At 38.6% G+C, this 21633-nt stretch overlaps 1 protein-coding gene across 1 annotated transcript in view; it reads left to right on the top strand.

Annotated features, from left to right (window-relative positions):
- The window catches only part of tspan5a (tetraspanin 5a), a 54404-nt gene that overhangs the window by 23830 nt on the left and 8941 nt on the right, over positions 1-21633 (top strand). Inside the window, exons 2-6 of the mRNA XM_069191531.1 lie at positions 8094-8144; positions 13404-13550; positions 17221-17391; positions 18164-18289; positions 19534-19581. Coding sequence (XP_069047632.1) covers positions 8094-8144; positions 13404-13550; positions 17221-17391; positions 18164-18289; positions 19534-19581 — 543 coding nt within the window. The remainder of the gene's footprint in view (positions 1-8093; positions 8145-13403; positions 13551-17220; positions 17392-18163; positions 18290-19533; positions 19582-21633) is intronic.

Here is a 21633-nt window from a genome sequence, read left to right as displayed (position 1 = left end):
GCATCATGAAAATATAAAACCTGAAAATATTTCAGGGTACGTAGGGTAAATTGCTCTACAGAAGGTAATGATTTATTCTGTTGTTTAGACTACAGCTGGTACTTGGAATTCACTGCTGTTTTGCAGAAAAGACTTTGAAAATGCTATCAAAGAGTTATCTTAATGACTTCTTGGTACATTCCCTAAAGAATTCTGCACATTCGTGTTTGTACTATAGCAAAGCTTGGAGCAGATAGCTAGCTTTTTAAATGCAGAGTAGAATCGACTTGGCTTGCTCAGCTGTACTTTCCTACCCACCTCTGTCTTTAATGCTTAATGAATAGGATACCATAATCATTCAATGCAGGCATCTGACCCAGGGGAACCATGAATAACTAAAATTTCACAATAACTTAAAGAACTATGTATGCCTTGGGAGAAACAGGAATAGAACTACAGAACATTAGGATTGCGATTAATTCTTTAACTTTTTTGTGGAGCATAAAAGTACATTGAAAGATACTTTGTCACTTGAGCGTTCATACTCACTTGTCTGTATAGGTAAGATTGCTTCAATACAAGGCAAGTACCAGCAAAACATGGACGTTTCAGTCAAGCAATAGATCTGTTTGTTAACTCCTGCCCGTATTTGCTCTGAAAGCAAGCATTTGAGGGAACGTCATAAAAAATGCAGCTCATTTTAATTGCGTGATCATTTTTGCTGTAATCATACATGATTCATACTAGCTCAGGGGGGTAGATGCGTCAGCATGCGTAGGCTGCAAAGGAACAAGTAATAGGTTTAGTCCATACTGGAAAGAGAAGAAAGAAAACACAACGTTTCGGCTGTGGAGCCTTCTTCGGGTGTGGTTCATACTATGCTAAACAGACAGAAACTGGGAGTTTTGCAAATTAGTCCAGGTGCAGTACTTGTATGTCACTCCAGAGATACCAGGAATACCTTTTTTTTCCTGTCCAACCAGAAATTACATTTAGAAATTTATAGGACCTTAAATCATATTGCATATGTTTGTGTCACAATTCAAGTGTCAACTTTTTATTAAATTGAGCAAAGAATTATTGTTTTTGGTTTATACTTTTATTCCTGAGTTGTATCCAATGGTGGTTCAGTGATAGAAGAGGAAATCTGAAGTATGAACTTCTGAGGTGATTAGTGACTTAAGTTTAGCTCTTTAATGGTGTTTATTGAGCTCTTTGATAAAGGATAGTGCATATTTGGTTTTGATTAATGGATTATACAATTATGCATTGTGACAGGTATAATTTTCACATGGCTTTTTCACTAGTATGCTAGTAATTTCATTTGGAGGTTAAATGAAGGCAGTTAGCTGAAGCTTTGTTTCTGATAAATTATACTCTGCAATGCACAGTAGTAAGACTCTAAAGCTATGATGTGGAATTTGTTTAAAATCTACTCTGAGTGACGCAGGCACCTAAATTCAGCCTTGTTAATAAACTAGTTTATTATTAGCAAAACATTATATTTTAATAAGACAAATAGTGTAAGATAAAACCTCAATTTTTACTGTTAACAACAATCTGTAGGTCATATTTCGTACAAAATCAGGATTAGTAATTTACATATTTCATCCGTTTTCTGTCATTAGTTCACAACCTGTTAGAGTCATGCTAATCTGTCGAACTCATCACAGTGAGTCTTTCATTAACTTAAAGTCAGCTGCAACGTGCTAAATTCACACTCTTTACTATGGCCTGTCCAATTTAAGTAGGTAGCTGCGTCAGCATGTGTAGGCTGCAAAGGAACAAGAAATAGGTTAATTCCATGCTGAAAAGAGAAGAAAAGAAACACAACGTTTCAGCTGTGGAGCCTGAAGAAGGCTGAAGAAGGTTGTGTTTCTTTTCTTTTCAGCACGGAATAAACCTTTCCTTGTTCCTGTACAGTTTAATGAGCACCTTCTACTGACAAAGGGCAAACAACTGAAAGTTCACCTCTTAAAACTGGTAAATGCGGGTGAGAGGCTGAGTTCATATTCACCTGCTCTTATCAATAGTTGCTTTAGTCAAACTCTAGTCCTAGAACTGCACGGTTTTTCTCGAGCTCTAATATTTTCTTGGTTTCATTCAGTCTGAGCCCTGAAGTATATGAGTGAAAGAAATACTTGTTTAATTGATCCTGTTTTTCCTGGTTTTAAATTGGTGGTAATGTACTGCACGGTGTGTGTATACCCTGGTAGACTGTGACCTCTAAAGCAGCAAAGCTATGCAACAGTAGTCATCGCTCAGTGTGATGGCAGGCGGCCTCCCTTTGGGTATTTTATTTTTCTGAGTCAGAGTCTGAAGATGGAAGCACTCGACAAGTCTGCCTTTCCACTCCACCAGGTTGACACGTCCCTTGTTCCTGTTCGTCTTCGTGACTGCTGTGCTTTATTTTTCCCTTTTTTGAGTTTGGGCGTCCTTCAGCATATTGTTACAGCTCTTCACATGCCTCTTGCTAGGAGATGGATTGGAGGACACAAAGCATCAGGATAAAAACTGATAGAGCCTTATTGCACATTCTATGGTCCTCTCTAAAGAGAGGCCTCTTTAATTTTTCATATGTTTTTCACTCGCAGTTTGCTCTCAGTCCCAGCTTCCTGGTGACTGGCAGAAAAGGTGCTCTTCGCTATTGCAAAAAGCACTTCATTCTTGCATTGCGGCCGTAATACAAGACGATACAATACAATACACACATGACACAAAACAAAACCACAGGCCTGCTGGATATACATAGTAGCCTTCATGGCTTTCATTGAAGCTTACTGTATGTCAAAACAAAACAAAAACTTTCAGCAGATTGTTTTCCTAGGATTGTGTAGACAAATATACAAAAAGATGATTTTCCTTCTCACTGTGTAGTCCCATAACCAGAACTGATCACACCAGACACACTCTACTCTTGAGCAAGGGATGGTCTTTTTCTTTCATTTACAGTCACTGTCTATAAACGACCAATTTCCATTCCAGTGTGGGCATTTCTCTACACGAATGGCTTTTTTTGTGATAGTCGGTACTGCCTGTGAATAAGCTGTGGAATTTACCGATCCTCGAAACTAAACAAATAAAGAGTTTTTAAAATTGAGAATTTCCAAACCACTCTCTTTTGGCTCATTCGATTACACATCTGCTGTAAACATACTGAGAAATTGATTAAAAACTACTTGCAATAATAAAACCTTAAGAGAGCTGAAGTGCTGGAAGCTGAATAGGACCCTTATGAAGTCTCACTTTTCTCCCCCATTCCCTCTGGTAAGCATTTTAGGAGCATAAAGGCACGAACATCCAGATTCAGAGATTCTTCCCACAAACTGTGAGATTACTGAACTCTACCCCTACCACTGGCTCATGCTTATATGTTTTTTTTTCTGACTTTTGTCTGACTTTTAAAAACAAATTGCGTGTTATTTAACTTGTTGTTGCTGCTGCTGTTCTGTGTTTATGTTTTTGGTGATTCCTTTAATGTGTTTGTAAAGCACTTGTGCACGTGACAAATAAACTGAACTGAATTTAGCTGAAGAATTGTCCAGTAGGTGAAACTAATAAATGAATGCTCAGAATTAGCTATTCAGAAATGAGATTATTGCTTATTCCCCAAGCAGTAGATTGATTCCTTCACAAAAAAAACAGTCACTGTAAACTTAATTAAGTGTTCCTCCAAACCACTGAGAGTGACTTAATATGTATCTTCTAGGGTTATGTGTATAAGAATGCCACTTAATCTTATTTTTAATTATAGATAGCTTGAGTGGAGCCTCCTATTAGTGTAATTGAAAACTACAGGTGTTGAGAAGACATTTCTGGGCCTACTTCAGTAGAAGCACATATTCTCATTCCCTGTGTCGAATACATACATTTATTAGCGAGACACTTATTCAAGGCGAGAACTGTGGAGGCCTGGAGTTTACTTTCTGATGGATTGTGGTTGCTAGTAGCCAGATTATCCAAGGATCTCAACCAGCTGTTTTCTTGAAAGATGCAAGGATATCAGCTCCAACAACATACAGTAGATGAGTCATTTCTTCCAGACTCCCACAACCCTTGTGCAAAGAAGTGCCTCCCAATCTCCTCTCTTTTTTAAACCCTGAAACGGTTTAACTGCACTGAACTGTGTAATCATTGGAGAAGTTACGGGATGATTCATATTTCTTAAAATGTTAGAAAATGTTACTAATGCTATTAATTTGCAATGCAGTTGCATTTGATTGACAACGATTTTTTATTAAGTATTACAAAGCAAACGATACATTTAGTTGGCCGGCCAGCGCTTTCTAAAGTAAGGGTAGTTCTGTAACTAGAACCGACTGTAGGGAAGAGAGGCACCACAGCCTCTTCACTCATGGGGAGAGGCCTCAGAGAAGCCAGTCTGTGCCGTCCAAATTCGTTGTATAAAATAAACCAAACTTAAGACCGTTAGATTAAAAATGAGAGGTGCCATTCAGCCATTCTGGCCCTTTAATTAGCTAATTTTAATAAGCTGTTTCTTGAAAGAAGTCAGGGTATCAGCTTCAGCCACTGGTTGGGCAGCTTGTTCCAGCCTCCCACCATCCTGTGGGTAAAGAAGTGCCTTTCTCCTTTTTAAATGCACTTCTGGGTAGTTTTCCTTTGCGTGCTCTGGTTCGTGATTGTGTGGCTGATTCGCAGTCGCGAACATGATTCATAGATTCTGGTTCTGAGGAACAGGACGTTGCTCTAGTGGTCTGCTTGAGAAAGTGCTGTTAATGTACAGTATGTATCAAAGCAATGGTTACAATAATTGTCTTATTTTGTCTGTGTCAAGTAGATTCCTGTGTTCCAATATCAGTGCAGTGTGTTTGAAATGAAAAAAGTTCACGTTTAGGTTTTCATATCATGAGCAGTTGTATACCAGCAGTTATAACAACCTGAAAAGGTTATTATTCTAATTACACCAGTTCAGTACTACAAAGGTTGGTTCACTTGCAAATATGTATGCACCTCTAAGCCCCTTTATGCGTAGTAGTACTCTTAACAGTGTTTTGATTTCTTTCCAGAAACCTTTCTTTTGGTTTTGATGAGAGGCAGGGTAAGTAAGTAAGCAAGCTTTTGTTGCTTTGATGAAGTATGGAGCCCAAGGCGCCTAAAACAAATTAGAAATCGAACTGTGGCTGTATTCTCTCTCCCTCCCAGCAACTGTGGTTATGGAAACTATTGCTTTTGTGACTTCATTTTACACTCCTCTACTTCAGTGGCCTTTTCTTTAACATCATTTTAAATGGGATTTTTGTCCAGTATATTTGACGGCTTAAGAGGTGAAGTGTTTTGAGCTCTAGTCTGGGGACTCCTGGTGGTCAGTGAAATTAACTCGGGGATTATTCAGAGAAGAATAATGTCACATGGTATCAGATTTAAAGGGGAACTGCGGTTCCAAATTCTCAGACTGGCCACCCCGCCAGCCCTGTAGGTTCATGGCAGCAGCGCGGACACTGCTGTGCTCCGCAGATATGTTTTTTGTAGTAATCAAAGAAAATTTCACATAACTGCAGGTGTGTATATTACAAATATTAAGTATAGAGTACAGTTTATTTCTTCATTGTGCTTGGATTCCCAAAAGTAATAGAGTGTAAAAAAACAGACGGTATGTGGTGGGCAGCGAGATGTTTGGAAATTTGACAAAAGGTCTGAACATTTTAAGAGAGAGCACTGCTGATTCACAGAATTATCCACCCACCCACCCTTTCAAAAATACCCTTTCTGTGGAATCTGAACTTCATCTTTTTAAGAGGCTTTGCTTTAATATTTGGCAGCTCTAAATGGCCTTAGCCAAGGTAATGATTCAGTTAATGGGATGCGTAATGCCTAGACATCCTAATGCCAAGGATCAGGGAATGCAGAGATGTAGTGTAAAACAAGCATTTGTGCTCAGTCCTGTAGTTACAGTTTATATACAGTAGTTTGATGTTAGTCCCCCACCATGAGCAATTCTGTTTTAGTTTTAGTTCAATTTCAGTATAGGAGATCTAATAATTTAACATTTTTTAACATTTTGTTGCTGCGGCATTTCATTAGGCACCAGTTAACATGATCAATACCACACAACTATTACTTTAATTAGGCTTAGCCTACATTTCCTTAATATCTGCAGTATTTTAAGAGGAGGTGTATGCCATTGCTCTTGAATTGGGTTTGCAGCTGTTTCTCAGGATGGAGGTCACTAAGCCATCTCACTCTGGGATCACATTGCTGTGTTTGCTGGGACAGGCAGTCAGCATATAAACTGCTAATACCCGCTCTGAAGACATCACTTAATTTTGAGTAGGCTGCCGTTTTGAAATATGAATCACATTACCCCTACCCTGGAGTCCCTGCACTGGCTTCCTGTCAGGTATCGTGTTGACTTTCGAAATCCTCATGCTCTCTTACTGTATAGGGCTTGGCATGGCTTGGCACCTCATCTTGTCTGAGCTGCTATCGTTCTATTCCCCGCCTTGCTGCTTCACTAATTCTGGTCTCCTGCCCATCCCCCAAGCCCCTCTACACGCTGTGGGTGTCAGGGCCTTCTCCTGCCACGCCCCAGAGCTCTGGAACTCTATCCCGAAGGACATCAGCTCTTTCAAATCCGGACTCAAAACCTTCTTTTTTAGAAGGGCTTTTATTTAACTAGGTTCTGTGTCTGCCCCTTTGCCTCCCTACTGCATTCCAAACCCTCGTTGTAACCATGATTCTCTTTATATCTCTATCTGCTATCTCCTCTTATTGTTTATTTTTTCTGCTATATAAAATACGGTTTATTCTTATTATTATAATCATACTACCGGTAAGTATCCAAGTGCAGTGAAAATGTGTGAACAGTCTCGTTATTTCTTGCACTTCAGAGAGTGCATCACTCAAATATCTAAGCACGTATTCTGTACGTGCTCACCTTGCCATCAGCTGGCAAGAAGTGTAAACTGCTGACATATTCTGTTTCTCACAGTAAATCAGGTTATTCATGTAAATGAGAAACCTGCTCCTTAATGAGGTTCCTCAGTATTTTTTAACCAAAATGAGAAGAGCTGCAGTTAATTTTAGAAGGGGTAAAGTCTTAGGAAATCTCTGTAATTTGTGACCTTTTTAAAATGTACACATTCAGCAGTTCAGTAGTTAAAACCTGATGAACAGTCCTCATCTGATAACCCCAGTAACTTTAGATTTTGGTTATACAATATATGAGTCATCAGTCTTTTAACTGAATATTTAATTGAACTCCCAGTTTATTTTGTAGCACACGCGTCTGAAGAATTCCTAAACACTTAACAGATGGAGGCTCATTTCATATTCTTGGTTTCAATCCCCCACCCAAATAAAATAATAAAACGGCACATTTTATTCTCCTTATCATTCACAATTACAGGCACTTTAAAATTTCCATCTGTGTAACACCTGAAAACAATTTAAAATTACATTTCGGGTATGGAATTTGTGAAGTAACTGAGAGTGCAGCTCAACCTCTGTAAAGGGATTAACAGCCCCTGCTTTATAGTGTGAAATATGGTGTTTTACTTTTTTCAGAAATTATCTTTTTCTCACCAAGGTCTACAGTACAATAGGATATGAACAACTGTATGTACAGTATTGAGACAATCCCATGAGCTGTACAGTGAACTTTTGCTCCAAACATATCTGAAAAGTGAAACACGGGGGAAGGTGATTTGTGCTGCGTTAGGAACATATTGCTTTATCTGTTTATTGTCTGTTCCATTGCTTATTAAATATAAATTTTTTATTGCAAAAGATAATAATTTCTACAACAGCACCTTATTCCTGTGTGAACTAATTGGAGTTCGTTTTGTGAACCAAAGGACCTAAAATATTTTCCATGCATAGGACTGAGTATTGTTGTAAGTACTGTACTTGGCTGCATCCAATTTCTTCACTTTGCTTGTGCAGTTTTTAACAACTTAAAAAACCGCCAATGTGTGTGTTTCATTGACCAGTCTGTCAGCCTGTACCATGATAGTATGATTCCAGAATACATGGTTTTCTGAGAAAGAAATGAAAGATGGGAAAATTCCAACATACAAAAGAATTCATAATTGTTTTTTTGTGCCTTATCAACTGCAGAACAGTAACACAAATTTCCCTTTTTCTTCTCTTGGCAGTTGCTTGGTGTAGCCTTCCTGGGAATTGGGCTCTGGGCATGGAATGAAAAGGTAATTCTGTTGTTACCTGTGTCTAGATCCAAGGCTGTCTGGGAATGCTATTGTAGGCCAGTTGTTCTCAGTCCTGTCCCTGGAGGAACACTGCATTTTCTGGTCTTCATGCCAGCTGCAGCTTTTTATCTCCTGTGCTAATTGTTGCCATAACTGATCTCCTTGCTTGTTTATACTTTTAGCTTGTTTCTTTGGCCACTCCTGAGTCCGTATTTCAAGGGTGCTGTTTCCAACAAGTTCAGTGCACAGACCTTTATGAAGGCTTTCATCAACCTGCTTGCTATGATTTCTCATTAATCAGCACTTATTAGGTGATTACTAACCTGTAGCTCTTAGCAGTTCATCAGTGATGAGCAGACACGGGTGGGAATGACAATGTATCAGACAAGCCCACACAATATGGTCATTTGGTTTTTTCTTTTGCCAAGGTCACATTGGCTACATTTCAGGTGTCCTCAGCAAGGCTGGCACCAATACCATTTACCTTTTAAGAGCTGAAGGCAAATTAAAAAAAAGGCCCCAAATAGAAAACTGAAATCAATTAGCCTGTGATTAAGAAGAGACAATTAACTCCTGTTCCTCCAGGACCAGAACTGGGAACTAATGTACCTCTGAGTGCAGTATATGTTTTAAATAGAAAAAAACCCCACAAAAACAGGTCTTGTGCCAGTATTGTGTTTAAGTATTTGTATGTGTTTGTTACTAAACATAAATGTCTATAGAAATACAACCTCACTCAAGGTTGATTAATACTTATTAAGTGAAGTACAGTTTTCAGCTACACTCATTTGTCCCTGATTCCTCTTGTAAGATTAAGAGAAACATCATTCATCACTTATCCTGGCAAGTGGTATTTCAGATTGAGTCAATTAACTACTTTCTAGATCTAGGTGTGTCTTCAACCTCAGCACTAAGAGAACAGCTTCCACAGGACACGAGCTACATGCTGGCCTTATACAGCCAGTGTGTGACCAGTCCCTCAGTAATGGAGCCCAAAGCAGACTTTACTACCTCATTCTAGTCACAGCTTTTAATAGCAATTGACACGAACAGCTATGCATAAAACAACTAATTGCGGTTGATGGAAACCTCATTTGTAATAATTTCTAGGTTCTGAATTTATATGCACTTTGTTGTTTACAGATGTTCAAGCTACAAAGAGAAAATAGTATCTGTCTTTAAAGCCGGTCCATCACAGACACATTGTCCGCCTCCTCTCCTTCCTTCACAATGCACAGTAAAAATGCTGGCATCTTTCAAATTGTCCTCCTGCTTTATCTTGAGGCTGAGATTAATCCCCAAAGAGCCTTTTACTGTCTACTAATGAAAAGTCTCTGCATTCAAGGCTGAGTGTGCCAGCCGGTTAAACCACTCAGGACAATTTACAGACTGACATCAGCTTGAGGTTTATACAAGCAGGAGAAGAGAACTATAAGTCAGTTACAGACCTTATAGTTCTGAAATGTTTCTAATAGATGTACACATGGAGTGAAATCTTCTACTTGCATTTTTTAATGGATTTTGTCCAATTAAGGCAGTAATTGTTCAATTTACTTCATAAGAATGAAGTTGGGTTGAAAGTCTACCACACACCAGCACTCCTGGGACCAGGACTGGACACCCCTAGTGCAGTCAGTGTTAACTGCATCATTCCTTCAGTCCGTACTACTGTACAACCCCTTTAGGCACTGTGGGTGTGGGTAATGGCAGACAGCTCAAACAGAGCATGTTTCTCACAAGATCTATCCCTCTTTTACTGCTGAACATTGTAGTGGTGATCCAAGAAATTAAATGGAATAAAAAATTATTTATTTTTTTACAAAACCTAAAACCACGCTTACCTTATTTTATAATGATCAAAAATTTATGCTGGTAAAAATCCAAGAATTGAAATAGCCTAATGTTATTTTGTATTGTAATGAAAAGAAATTTCTCCCATTTGGGTATTTGATTTGCGGTAGTAGTGACTGCAAAGATGAAAGATCCTCTTCCCTTTTGCTACACCCAGTGTGAATATCTGTTGTGTCATCTGTTGTGTACACATCTGCGTGCCACTCACTGTCGCTTTGGAAGGAAATACAGACGAGCACGATTCCTTGCACAGCTCTCCAGCTGGTGGAGGAGTGAGGCAGCTTTTACAAACCGCAAGTAACAACAAACCCGATCAGATACAAGTTCTCAACAGATTCTGAAGAAAATGTTCTTAACTGCCTCTCTGAAGCAGAAGGATTTACAGAGTTGATAGAAGTGTCCAGCCCAACATCCTGTACTGTACTATAAGGGAGTACCAGCATATGTGCTTTCACACAGGCTGTCAAAATTGATGCCATAACTACTTTTACAAAGTCGTTGGATGAGATTTTCAGCTCAGTTAGCTACCGTCTTAGATAGAAGCACTTATGGCTTTGTAGTTTGCAAACTGTATGTTCTTAATATCTTAGAACTAATCACAATTATCTACGTTTTGCCAAACAAAAAGTTAAAGTCAGTGTTGAAAAACATTTACACTCGGTTCAAAATTAGCTTTGTCTCTCCCCTAATATTTGACAGAACTTCAGCTTTAGCAGGAGATCATCTTTGCAATTTCACATGTACTGTATATGGCACACAGTATACTGAGACAGGGAGCTGGGGGACAGACACCTGAGAGGATTGGATTCATAGTTTGTAACCTGGGGCACATTTCAGACCTATTCCAGTAGAGGACAAACAAGCTACCTCATTTTTAAACACTGGAGGGAATAAAAAGCAAACCTGAAACATCCTTGACATAGTTATGTGAATGGATAAAAATCTAATGGTTGCTTTTCTAAAGAACACAAATGAAACTTTCTTAATATTTTAAGGTGTCAATGTGTGAAAATGTCACTTTTGTGGGAAAATATAAAAAAAACAAGTCTCTGCTGTACTTATTCAAAAATGAATCTTGGAGAAGTGTATCCCTGCTTTAAGTCATATTAGTTAACATTATGAACAAACTTTTGTGTTGTATTCCAACTGAGTTGAGCATAATACAAGAGTAATGAGAGAGTTAGAAACTATACAGTATAAGATTCACAATATAAGGATTCGAAAATTGCAATATTGTCAAATGTTTGATTGTAAGATGTTTTAATAATTTAAACAAAACGGAGATTGCTTTCCTTTAGGTTTGTAATCTCTGTGAAGATGATATGATATACTGTAAAACGAATCATCGGTCACTAAAATGCTCCTGACACATTCTGAAACAGAAAGGCTCAGAATTAATTAGTGTACATGGAAAAACAGTGGCACAGTCTACTGGAGGACAAAGGTTTTTCGTAAAAACAAACAACAAACATCCTTCAGACCAAAAAAAAACCAACATATGAAACATATGAACCGCTACTCCCCCTCAACAAAATGTTTTTGGATCGAAAAAAATATTTGAGTTGCAGCTTGAGAGCCGTTAATGCTTGACTTGATTTAAGACCCCCTTAACCAGAAGCAGACAAATCTTTGAGTTTAAAACAAGGGCAGGAAAGCTTAAGTTACTGTCAGACACGGACTGCCAAGCCTACACTGGAAAACATTAGGCAGTTTATTTTGAATATCAACAGAGGTTAATTTTCATATGAACTTTCTTTTCTTTTCTGTAGCAGCTCTGCCGCTCAGATGGTTTGTTTTGGCTTAACTAAACAATCCTGCTTTTTCAAAATGCTAAACAGTACTTGTCAATTTAAGAGGAATAAAAAGGGATTCGGGACAGTTAGTTCAAATAGCAACCTGGCTCCAACTTTTTTAAATACAGCCTGGACTTGGTTAACATTTTATCTTTTGGTTTTGCCTGGAACCTGAGTGAAAACCATCAATAAAATAAAACCGATGGAGATTTTCTGATATTCAACATAAAGCATGTAAAAGTACATCTTCATTCAAGAGTGGTGGAATAGAAAGAGAGGTGCGATCTCCTAGATTCCATTAAAAGAGCTACAGAAGTGCTAGCAAGCCCAATTTAATTCATTGAAGCCTTTATTTGATTAAAGCCAGATATCAAATTTTAATTGGCACACGTAAGGAGGCTGGAAAAGGGCTTCACATTAGAGGAAGTGGAGTGGCAGAAATTGAAAGCAAACTTTGATCAGAAATAAATCTGATGAAACCAAAATGTGATCAATGAGAGATGTGATTAAGGTCAAATCTGATAAACTACTGTATGTACGCTATATTGGAGACCCCTTAAATCCAGAGAGAGAGAAACTCTTCCATTTTCTTTCTCCTGAGTTTCAATAAAAATGGGAATATGTAGGAAGGTAGGTTAGGTCCCCTTTCCAGGCCATAAAGGCCCATGGGGAATGGGGGGGCAAGGTACACCATTTTTCTCAACCATCCGACACTGGAGGTGGAGGGGATGTGGTCAGCATCACACTCCAGACAGCCTATTAATCCTGGAAGGATTAACTTCCAGTACTCATTTGGAAAGCAGGCTGAGTGAACCTGGGAGCCGTCTGGAAGGAATTAGAGCAAGCTACAGTACATTGCTTGCCCCTACCTGGGATTGAACCCAGGACCTTCCAGTCAGGAGCTAGAGACCCTTGCCATCTGATCTACCATGGCTCCATATGGAAATATGTATCTTTTTAAAAAAAGAAAATGTACTAAATCACTTCCAGTCTATGAATATACAAAGGTAGAATTCTCTCCTGAATAATGAATAAGTAAAACAATGAATATTAGTGAATAAATAATAGTACAATTATTTACATCTCAGTCTTTGCATTTCTTGTCATACTCTGTTAAATTCTGGAATTCCGTTTTGACTTATTTGGGAATGCGTATCTGCTTTTGAGAAGGATCGCCTGTCCATTTTGTTAGGAGCACTGTGACCAGTTACATATTAACAATAACAAAACACAGCTGGTGAAGAGTTACAGTGATCTTCAGCTCTTAGTTTGTTTTGTGCTGTCTGTTCTTGCAAATTGTTTAACTGAAGTGCCCCCAGAAGGTGAATGTTCAATGTTTCTAGTCTCTTTAACAGCTCAATTGGGCTTCATATATGTCACGAAGAAAGGGAGTAAACTTCCTTTTAAAAGGATTTTCTGATATTCCAACATTCCAGTTCTCATTTTTGTGGTTGATTTAAAATACTGTATGTGGCAATTCAATCTAGACAGTCTAGTCTCTGCTGAATAAAAGTGTTTTACGATTTAATTGTCACAAGAATCTGACCTTTGTATTTCAACATTAAAGCATAGAAAATAGGCCTGCAGTCAATAACTTGGTATCTGTTTTCCATAGGGTGTGCTGTCCAACATATCCTCCATCACAGACCTGGGGGGGTTCGACCCTGTGTGGCTCTTCCTGGTGGTCGGGGGGGTGATGTTCATCCTGGGATTTGCTGGCTGCATAGGAGCTCTGAGGGAAAACACCTTCCTCCTGAAGTTTGTAAGTCCTTCCCACAGCACCACTGCCCCTCTCCTCCCACCTCTCCCCTTGTCTTGTCCAGAACTAAGCTTTTGTACTGCAATAACGTAAGCTTTTTTCCAGCATTGCAACAGCACACCCGCAGTAGAGTTACAGTAAGTGTCTCTGAGATGGTCATAGGAAACCGTTAGACGAGAAGAAAGAGAAACGACTGATCACTCATTGTCAAAGCTGAAATTGACAAAATGCCTCAGGCTGAGTAAAGGAACGGTTTGATGTAGGATACCAGCTTTGAAGATGCAGAGGTGTTAAAGGTGTCGGAAGCTCTTCTGGGATTCTGCCCCATTTCCTCTGTAGAACCTCTTCAACCATGTGCCTGTTCATTGGTCTTTGAGCCCTACACGTAATTCATCATCGCAGGTCATGTCACAGATGTTCACTGGGGCTCATGTTGGGAAAACAGAGCTTTCAAAGTGTACCTATCATGTTCTCTTTTTGAAAGAAAGCTGGGGTTACATGAGCCAGGGTGCGATATGGGATGTGTGTTGTTCTGCTGGAATGTTGTCACGTCAGGATGAGCCCCCAGGAAGGGCAGGTAGTGAGGTCGCAGGACTTGGCCAAACAGTCTGGCTGCCGACCATAGATACAGGTGGAGATCTAGGGCTGTTAAATATACAATTAACACCCTGCGTGTCTGCATCACATTTGCTGATGACCATGATTCTTTGCAAGAGAAAAATTGGTTCTGTCTGAGATGTTGGTCCAATATGCTGATAATCAGCATGAAGGCAGTACTCTCTTGAAAAGTGGGACTTTATAGTTCATTCCTTATTGTTCTTTCTTAACTGATGCTCATTACATTTAACAGTATGTAGTTGAAGGGGGGTTGTGCAAGTACATTGACGATTACAATGCAGTTGTGTTCCTACAACTTAAAATGACAAGAGAGGAAATGTATACTCCTGAATGCAATAGTCCTAACATGTACAGATTATGAACTGTACATGCCTACAGTCAAACAGATACAGATTGTTTTTTTTTCTGTTAGCTTGAATTAAATTTTATTAATCTACTGTCGATTTCTAAAAGTCTCACTGTATGTGTAAAGGCAACAGAAAATATTTTATCAGCTTACTTTCAAGACGCTTTTATGTTAGGTTTCCAGAAACCATCAAGTAATGCAAATAAATTAATTAATAAGGGAAACTAAGTAAAACAACAGTCTTGCCATATTGGCCTGGAAGGTTAAAGTTGATTTAATTATATAACATTCAGAAAATGATTGGGAAATGTGTAAATGATTCATCTGAATGGTTAGCTAAAGAGTTTCCTGGAAGCTTTTTTTAGTTTACAAACATCAGTGAGATTGCAGATTTCATGTTCATGAACTTATTTTTTTTTGTTTTGTATTAAAATATGCATGAATTTTGATCAAACTTGCATGTTTTATGTAAACAGAACCCTATTAACCTCTGAGATTCAAAGACATTTGAAATCTACAATGTGAATCTTTAAACAATATTACAGTCTGGTATCAGTCCTTCTTATCTCTTGTAGAACATTATGGTATGAATAAATTGGAAATTCTTTTTACTCTATATTTTTTTAAGATATTTTGATGGCTTTCAGTGCTTGCAGCTGCAACATGTTAAAAACATTGCATTGGGAAGAGTTTAGTGCAGGAAAAAATCCCAGGAGTGGTATTAGGTCCACATGAGAAAATAAATAGTTTAATGCAGGAGTTTGAAGAATGTTCAACAAATATAAGATTTGGTTTAGAACATCCATTTTTTTCCTTTGAATTTCTTTGAATTAAGATTAGAAAAACTAATGAGCTGGGATCCTTCAAAAAATAAATGAGGTGCTGGATCGCTTGGATGATCAGATGTGAGGAATCTCTAACAGGCTGAGAATATTTGCTGTTTATGCAATTGTCTTTTATCCTTGTTCCTTTTGATGCAACAGTAGAATTGGCAGACAGTAAGTAGGCTGCACCCATTCAAACAGCTTGAAATCGTCTTAAGAATGGACTTGACTGACCATATTTACAGAGAAAAGCACATCACTTCAGAATGTGATGTTCCCACTCACAAATTATGGTACAGTATAGTGTTTTGACTGCTTTACTACGTTTTTCACTGTCTTTATGTTTATAGAATATAAAGTGTACAGATGTTGGACATTGATTAAATGATTTTGTCATCATTTTGATTAGTCGAATATTCATTGCTAACCACGATACATTAAAATGATTGGACCAGCAGAGCACCTCATTAGGGAGAGCTGACTTGACATGTGAAAAGGTGATTTAACCTGCTGAACGTAAAGCCTAGTGGAATTCACGAAAGCAGAAAACAGTAAGGAGCCCGTTTAACAGCAGAATAACACCTTTATGTCAACTGTATTGTTGGAAGTTGTTGTAAGTCAATCCGGGGTATTCACAGTCAGCAATTTCTAAGATGATATGGCTTTGCAGTCAAGTGCAGTCCATCACTGATGGGCCACAGTCTGGGAGGTCATGAGTCACGTCAACAAGATTGATGGGGAGGTCCAAGTGTCCTGGAATATTGGCAACTGGTTACATAGTTCTACATCAATCAATCAAGTCCTGGGGTTGGTGGGTCAATTAACCAACCAAGCAAGCAATCAATCAAAAAGTCAATCAATCAACCACAGTGTCTCATTTACTGCCATTTGTACAGATCATCCCTCTGTGAGGACATTCCAGCAGTCGTGATTCATGATGCTTTGGTACCAATGGCTCTTTTGTCAGATGAGAACGCGTCAGTAGTTTCATGGATGGTTCATTTGTGGTTTTCACTGAGATGGCAGGCATGCCTATACTGTAGCTCACAGATGAGTGAACAGCACATGCTGGTCCTGACTGTGGACAACATCTCACCAGACCTGATGGGATCGCCATTTGTAATCTGGTGCAAAGTCTAGTCTACTCTACAGCTTGTATTGCTTCCAGCACTGGCCACACATACAACTGGCCTGTAATTTTCACAGTGGACGTTCTATCCTGTTGCTGACAAATGCTGATCACCGTAATTAATTTACATGTCATGTCTGTTATATCAAGTGGAACAGCTTGTGGAAATGGAACTGGTTTATTCCGAGCTGAAAAGAAAAGAGACACAAAGTTTTAATTGTGGGGACTTCTTCAGGAGCCTTCTTTTCTTTTCAGTATGGAATAAACCTTTACCTGTTCATTTGCAGCCTATACATGCTGATGCAGCTCCCTACTTGAACTGTTGTATTAAATGTCAACTTGCTTCAAAAATCATAATTTGCCTGACAATAACATTGTACATTTATTTCAGTTATAAGCAACACGTTTTGTTTTGGATGCTCAATATACTGTATGATACGTATCCATTTTTCTCTTTTGTTTTGGTAATTGGTCTGTATTTTTATTTACATGTATACTATCCTAAGGTTTTAATTTTCATGTGCATCAATTTGCTGTGACTTTTTATTCTGTAATTATAATCATAATTCTGTTAACAAAATTGGAAACCAGAGTATTAAGATTCTTTAAGAATCTTTCAGATTTTCTCCTGGCCTTAGCTATGACCTTTGTGGCCTTAATTGAGATGAAATATTTTATATAACAAAATGTCATTTTTGGTTGTAATTGAGGTGACAGGTGTTAGGTGCCATTTTCACCTACAAACTTTTGTTTCAGTTTTCTGTGTTCCTGGGGGTGATTTTCTTCTTGGAGCTGACTGCAGGAGTTCTGGCCTTCGTCTTCAAAGACTGGATCAAAGATCAGCTCAACTTCTTCATCAACAACAACATCAGGGCCTACCGGGACGACATTGACCTCCAGAACCTGATCGACTTCACCCAGGAATACGTAAGGACAGCACTTTTGGCTTTATTCAGCAGTTCCTCTCCTGATTCTGCAGGTTCTGTGGCAGACTGGTGTATATTGTGAAATCACAGATCGTTAACAATCCCTCCCATGTGCTGTCAGAAATTAAATATTATACAGTGCAGGAGAGGCAGAGGCAGCACTCCACTCCCTTTTTGCTAATTCTGTGTGCTAGGGCGTAGGCTAATGAAAGAGTTGTTGTCAACGTCTGCTCTTTCAGCTTATTCCTTGCTAATCCAGTTTCAGTAGCCTACAAAAGTATCCTTACCCTAAATGAACTCTTAACTAAACTCTGCAGTAAGTCCTCGTGCTTATTCTAGTTTCATTGGAGCTTGTTTAAAAACATTGGCAGATTATGCCTTATCAAAGAAAGACGCAGTCGTACATCAGACTCAATATTCATGGATTAAAATGCAAATAAAACATTTATGCAGTAAGTGTAAATATATATAGTAAATACACAATTTTCAAATTTATTTCCCACCTTGTTGAAAGGTGTTGAAAACAGAGGATTACATGGACTTAACTTCTAAATCTCATAGCTTCCCAAAACCTCAGGACGTTTATGGAAGCTTCTGGAAGTTATCTTGTATAACACAGAAGTAAAACATTCAGTAGCACTTCATCATGGCGGAAGACAGAGAATAGTCCAGAGATACATAATAAGGTAAAATAAGATGGACCTCAATCAAGTGGCAGCTATAAAAAATAAATTCCCATTTACAAATATTTGTAATTTCTCTCTTTTCCACAGTGGGAGTGCTGTGGTGCTTTTGGTGCTGATGACTGGAACTTAAACATTTACTTTAACTGCACTGAGACCAACCCCAGCCGAGAGAAGTGTGGAGTACCTTTCTCCTGCTGTACCAAGGATCCTGCGGTAACCCCCTAAACATTATTTTTAATAAGGCACTTATTTAACGTCCAGTCGGCTCCCATCAAAATGTGCCCGATGTTTACAGTGTACAGAAAGAATGGTAATTATCAATTATGGCTCAAGTACAGTTTTAAGTGAATCCATCTAGTGAAGTATAAGAAACGGGGGATGTCAAAATATATGATCCAGACCCTCACGGAGAGCTGTGTAAAAGAAAAAATAAGTCTCTGCAACTGACTTTGGGCCTGTAAAGAAAAAAGAAAACAAACATAAAAAATCGGGTCCAAAGAAACATCTTTTATGGGGAAATTAAATAAACAAATCCTCCAGTTGGCAAGCCATAGTAGTTATGGGACAAAAGTTTGGAACACAGTGAAACTGGGAGAAAGGGCCTCTTAGTGTCTAATGCAACTATAGTAACAAATAGTACAAAAAGGAAACCGTCATCCTGACATGTCTTCTAACAAGGGCTATTCAACTGAACACACCAACAGCTCTGTTCTCCCTCAGCGTTTTTAAAAATGTGTTGCCGATATTTTGTAACGCATTTTTAAGAAATGAGGTCATTGAAACTTTTACACAACAGCCTTCAGATACATGTTAATGATGGCTTTTGCTTGCTTTTGTGTTTGTTTTTGACTAGTTGTCAGTCAGCAAGTGGGCCCAGTGAGGGTTTTAACATGATATCATAATTGAAGTGGTTAATAAACAGGCAAAAGGAGCATAACTTTGTGAACAGCCACAAGCTGTTGGAGCTGAGGTGCGTGTCGCCCCCTGGAGATCCGTGTGGTAATTTATGGGAAGTACATTTAGTATTACATAAGTTCAAATAAGGACAGAAGATGAAAACACTAATTAGGCAGGGCAGCAGAAGACATTTCCTCACATAAGACAGTTGTTTGTACTGTATATGGACTGCCTGTTTTGTTTTCTCTGTAATGTGGATGATGGAATATGGATGTATGTAAAGAAAGCAACATTTTCCGTAACTTAGAGGCATTTCCAGTTCACTTTCTTTTTAGTTTTTTAGACTATTATTTCTCAGTTCTTGATGCCTTAAATCCAACCTGGCATTTGGTGTGTGTTCAGTTTCCTTAGTGGAGCTCAACACAGAAGGCACAGTCAAGACAGCTGCTTCATAGCAGATTCCCGCAGCACTGAGCTGTCATCCTAAATGAGAGATGAGATACGAATGTTGATATGGTTGCTCTTCGACATCACCATTAAGCCTTTTCCTCTTTTTTCAGGAGGATGTCATTAACACCCAGTGTGGCTATGATGTTAGAGCGAAAGAGGTGAGCTGACAACGTTTCACTCATTTTTTCTTCATTAGGTACTAATACTGTTTTGTTCTGCACTAGCCCAGAGTATTTTCCAGGGATATTTTATATTGAGGTCTCCATTGTTTACTTGGAACGGAAAGTTGTAGCTGGTTGTGAACAGTGATTAATATATTTTAAAGAAAACGAATAAAAAAGGGAAATTCAACAATGAATTACATCGATTTATTATTGCAATTTTTTAATTGCACAAAGCAATTGGCGGTTTTGGCTTCAAAGAATTAATCTCTGCTGTTCACGATCTATGTAACTGGGACTTCCTCCAAGTTTAGTTTTGTGCTCAACTTTAAACTTGTAAAAAGGAGGACTCTGCTGATGAAGGAAAAGGTCCCAAAAAACTGAGTCAGTCATGACTCTACTTTGCTGATTTCAAGAGAGACACCCTTTGAGTGTGGCTTGATGGAGTGGGTTACAGAGCAAACAAGGGCTGAGAGGTAGGAACAGCGCCTTAAAACGAGCCATCACTTCTCCCACTGTCTCAAAAATTAAAATCACCTACTTGCCTAGAAGTCATTTGGTAAATTATGTGCCCAAAACACTACTGCCTGATCAAGAATACTTCAGGATTGCTTCAAGCTTCATTTTCAAGATAAAAAAAGTGATTATCCATTAATACACCTTTTGTTACACATTTGTATTGACAGCTGAATGACAGAGAGTATACAGTACAGCTGGTGAGGAATGGAGCACTTGAAAGAGAATTGCAATTAGACAGTACTTATGGTAGTGGTTTACTTGAATGAGGCTAAAAAAACGCTGTCATAATTCTTAAACACGACACAACATGATGAAGCAACATGCAGAAAGAAATAAAACATTTCACATCAGCATTTCGGGACCACTGCAGATGCAGAAAGACCTTGTCAGCTCTCAAGTCCTGAATGTGTCTTCCATTATTTTCACCTCAGTTCTCCCTCTCTGGAGTTCTGCTCCTAGTTTTCGACTGAGATCCTGTGACATTATGCACCATCCATTTATTTTCCAACCACTTATTTCAGTTCAGGGTGGATAGGGGCTTGAGCCTATCCCAGCAAACAACGGGAACATGTCAGGTTACACCCCAGATGAGACCCTAGTCTAAAGTAAAATTATGAAGTATAAATAAAGTCTTTAATGCTTTTTACTTATTAACTATAATAATTGAATGCCTGTAATGTGATTTGCATAAATGGTTTAAGAGCATTATGCATCTTATTATGTTGTGTTCTGTAGTGTTTATGATGGAGTTACAGTATAATGGTGTTTTTACTTTGTATAGTTTGTATAATATCTATCGGGAATGATGCCAGGATGGAGTTATGGTTTAACTCTTCACTGTACTAGCAGCTGTAACTGGGTTACAGTGGGTTTGACTGTCAGATTTCCATACAACTGGTAAAGCTGTCACATATATTTTGGTTTTTAACACCCCATGGATTATGGTTCTGTTATGTCTTCCATAAAAAATCCAGCTGACTTTTCTTAGGATATATTCCAAAAAATAATTTCCTCGTTCTACATCCCACATCTGTTTGAGCTTAAGTCAGGTGGGGTACTACATGTCCGAAGTAGGACTGTAAAAGCAGTGAGGCAAAGACATTGTCGCATTTCTATTATTGTCTTTTTTCTGACATTCCCACCACCAGGGTGAAAATCACTGAGTTTGGCCGCTACCATTCATAGATATAATTTGCATCCTATGCAGCAAGAGTAAATGAACAAGCGGAGCTTAACTTCATGCTGAAAAGAAAAAAAAACGTTTGGACAGAAATGTTTTTTTTCTCTTTTTTTCTGTGCAGCGTGGAATTAAATTCTGCTTGCCCTTCTGCAGCTTGTACACTGACACAGCTCGACAACCGAACCTCTAATGTAGCTGTAAGTGTGGTGAAGCACAAAGACGTAATGCTATCAGCCCGAAGAAGTCCCCCACAGCTGACACTGTGTGTTTTTAGCTCTTTTGATTAACTTCTACTTGTACCATGGTAAAGCACAGTAAAAGAAAAAGAAATGGTCAAAACCAAGTACCCA

Source organism: Lepisosteus oculatus, chromosome 1 (genome assembly GCF_040954835.1).
Source record: "Lepisosteus oculatus isolate fLepOcu1 chromosome 1, fLepOcu1.hap2, whole genome shotgun sequence".
NCBI classification, from domain to species: Eukaryota; Metazoa; Chordata; class Actinopteri; order Semionotiformes; family Lepisosteidae; genus Lepisosteus; species Lepisosteus oculatus.
This window is presented reverse-complemented; position numbering and strand designations above follow the sequence as displayed.